At 37.2% G+C, this 2977-nt stretch overlaps 1 protein-coding gene across 1 annotated transcript in view; it reads right to left on the reverse strand.

Moving 5' to 3' along the window:
* Nucleotides 1-666: 666 nt before the first annotated feature.
* Nucleotides 667-2977, reverse strand: part of LOC107292815 (vomeronasal type-2 receptor 26-like) — a 7806-nt gene continuing 5495 nt past the window's right edge. The window contains exons 5-6 of the mRNA XM_029285224.1: nt 2831-2957; nt 667-1568 (exon numbers count right to left, since the gene is read on the reverse strand). Of these exons, the coding sequence (XP_029141057.1) occupies nt 667-1568; nt 2831-2957 (1029 nt within the window). The remainder of the gene's footprint in view (nt 1569-2830; nt 2958-2977) is intronic.

Genomic DNA, 2977 nt, shown 5'->3' on the forward strand with positions numbered 1-2977 from the left:
AAGGCTTTCCCCAAGTCGAACGGAACAGCCGCCACCATTACAGAATTGCTGGAGCACCCTTCTTTCTTTGACGCCTCTCCAGGGTAACTTAGACCCATTTAGGGTTCCCCTGGCAGGGCGAAATTGGCCATGGGGGTGCAGAGAATCAATAAGCCCATGACCAGTAGTTACCACGCAAAACCAGAAGTCCTAAATTTCCATAAAATTTATACTTACTACTATAGGAATTTTATGCTTGAGTACATTTTCCGCACTCTTAGTATCATTTTGGTAATGCAGGGAAAAGCTGAAAAAAGGAAGAAGGGAGTTATCTATCTTTTTCCCCTCTGAAATGCTAGTTTGAAAACTGAGCAGTTTGGACTAGAAATCAGATTTTTTTGGCAAACTTTATTTTTCTAGAAAATATAACATTTTCCTGCATTGAATGTTTGGAAAAAGCTATAATTTGCTGAGCCAAAATATACTGTGTGGCTGTTCCCGTGTTTTTAAAAGAAAAAAAATTCATTGCTCATATAAATAATGGGATTTCCTTTCTTATGAAGTGCATATATTGTTCTTCATTACTCTGAAAAAAAGAACTATTTCTGAACAAATTTAGCAAACTGAAAGAAGTTCTAGTTGGAACTAGAGTAAAAAGTCTGCTAAATAAATATATATAAAAAGATTTCACATGTGTTTCTTTGTTAGCTGCCTCTTTCTGTTCAAATCAGGCCTCAGAATAATAATATAGCATTTGGGGGAAAAGATACAGCACAGTAATCCAGCTGCAGACATCAAAATGGAGAAGACCTCCACAGCCACCATGTATTTTCCTTTGCTGCTCAGATAGGTGGGAAAAAAGGATATCCAGACATTGCAAAAGACCAACATACTGAAGGTGATAAATTTGGCTTCATTAAAGCTATCAGGTAACTTCCTGGCTAGAAAGGCCACCGTAAAGCTGATAGAAGCCAAGAAACCCATATAACCAAGGACCATATAAAACATAATGGCTGAGCCTTCATTACATTCCAGAACAATTTCATCAACCATGGAATGCATGTCTGAATCTGGGAATGGGGGAGAATTTGCTAGCCACACACTACAAATGATGACTTGTACCAGGGAGCAAGACAGGACAATAGTGCTGGCCAGCCTTTTCCCCACCCATTTCCTCATTTTGGAGCCTGGCTTGGTGGCCATGAAAGCAAGGACCACTATGGTTGTTTTACCCAATATACAGGAAAGGGCTACAGAGAATATGATGCCAAAAGAAGTTTGTCTCATGAGACATTTTACTTGGTCAGGTTGTCCAATGAACAGCAAAGTGCAAAGGAAAGAGAGGAAGAGAGCAACGAGAAGAGTGTAGGTGAGGTTCCGGTTGTTAGCTTTGACAATGGGAGTGTCCTGATTTTTAATGAAGACCCCCAGTACCACAGCTGAGATGAAAGAAAAAAAGAAAGCAGCACTAGTCAAGGTGATTCCTAAGGGTTCTTTATAAGACAAGAAGGTTGTATGTTTTTGAATGCACAGATCCTGGTTCTTATTAGGGTAGTTTTCTTTAGGACATGGGATACAGTCATCTAAATCTGGAAGAGAAATAGAGTTGTCAAGCACATAAGAATTGAAAGTTAGCTTAACTATCCCCAACTTTCAGAAATAAAATATTTGAATGCCTGGAATTTCCAGGTATTCATCACAGTGTCTGGGAATTAGGGAATTTAAATTCAATTTATCTGGAAAGTTATAGTTAAGAAAAAATTAAATCTAATTTGTCTGATAACTTATCCTTTGATATTAGATTATACATTCAGATATCATTGTACATTTCAAATTGAATTGTACCTCCCACTTACACTATTGCTTTAGGGGAAATAAATTGGTGCATTAGAAAAAATGAACAATATTTATAGTAACACTGATCAACAAAAGACAGATTAGGGCTTATTTTCTGGTTAGGTCTTATTTTGAGGAAAATACGGTACTAAATGCATGTGTCTGGCTGATGATTTTAATTGGGGCTTATTTTTGTGGTGAGGCTTATATTACAAGAATCCTGAAAGATCTTGCTAGGGCTTATTTTCCAGTTGGGTTTTACTTTGGGGAAAACACGGTATAACATATTTAATTTCATAATGTATGCATGTTGCATTTTGTCGTGTTGTATGCTGTAAGAAGTTTATCAACCAACTGAATGCAATTTGGTGCTCTGTAAAAAAAGGGTATGAATCAGGCCATTTAGCTCAAATCTGAAACCAATGTATATGCTCTCTCTAAATAAGATTATAAACCCTCCTTTAGAGGGAAAAAAGCAAAAGCAAAAAGAATACCCTTTGAATTTGATAGATGGATGATAGATTGATGATTAGATAATAGATAGATAGATAGATAGACAGACAGACAGACAGACAGACAGACAGACAGACAGACAGACAGACAGTTCATGTTCCACTGACTTTTTTGTGAGTTGGGGGGCCTTGTTGACTAGAAACAATCCCCATGGACATAGTACCTATCCATCTCCTAAGGGTGTATAGCCTGTATTCTGCTTTAAACTTATTAACCTTCAGAGTTAATAGATATCAAATGTTATCAATCCTCCCCAATAAATCAGGCAGGAAAAATAAAGAAGTGAGCAAATTCTACATTGTTATAAGGCTACATTAGAAGAATTTTGCAAGTCCAAAAACACAAAACCTTTCTCTTCCACGTTTAGCTCTATTTACCCATTAAGGCAGGCCCTTTTAAAATTACTTTCTCTGACTCTTCATTGTAAATAGCATATCTTGCCCTTTTCCACCAAGGGCATTGTTACATTCCATTACACAACTTCTTGCATGATATCTCTTACCTGTCTGGTTGGCAATTTTCCCTTCTGGGCAACAAAGGCATTTGTAACAGCAAAATGGCTTCCCTTCTATTTTGACCTTGCTATATCCCAAGGAGCAATGAGCATTGCACAAAGAAACAGGTTGTGTCTGTTAATAAATGAAAGTAC

This window comes from Protobothrops mucrosquamatus, unplaced genomic scaffold (genome assembly GCF_001527695.2).
Source record: "Protobothrops mucrosquamatus isolate PMUCROS unplaced genomic scaffold, P.Mucros_1.0 scaffold1428, whole genome shotgun sequence".
Classification (NCBI taxonomy): domain Eukaryota; kingdom Metazoa; phylum Chordata; class Lepidosauria; order Squamata; family Viperidae; genus Protobothrops; species Protobothrops mucrosquamatus.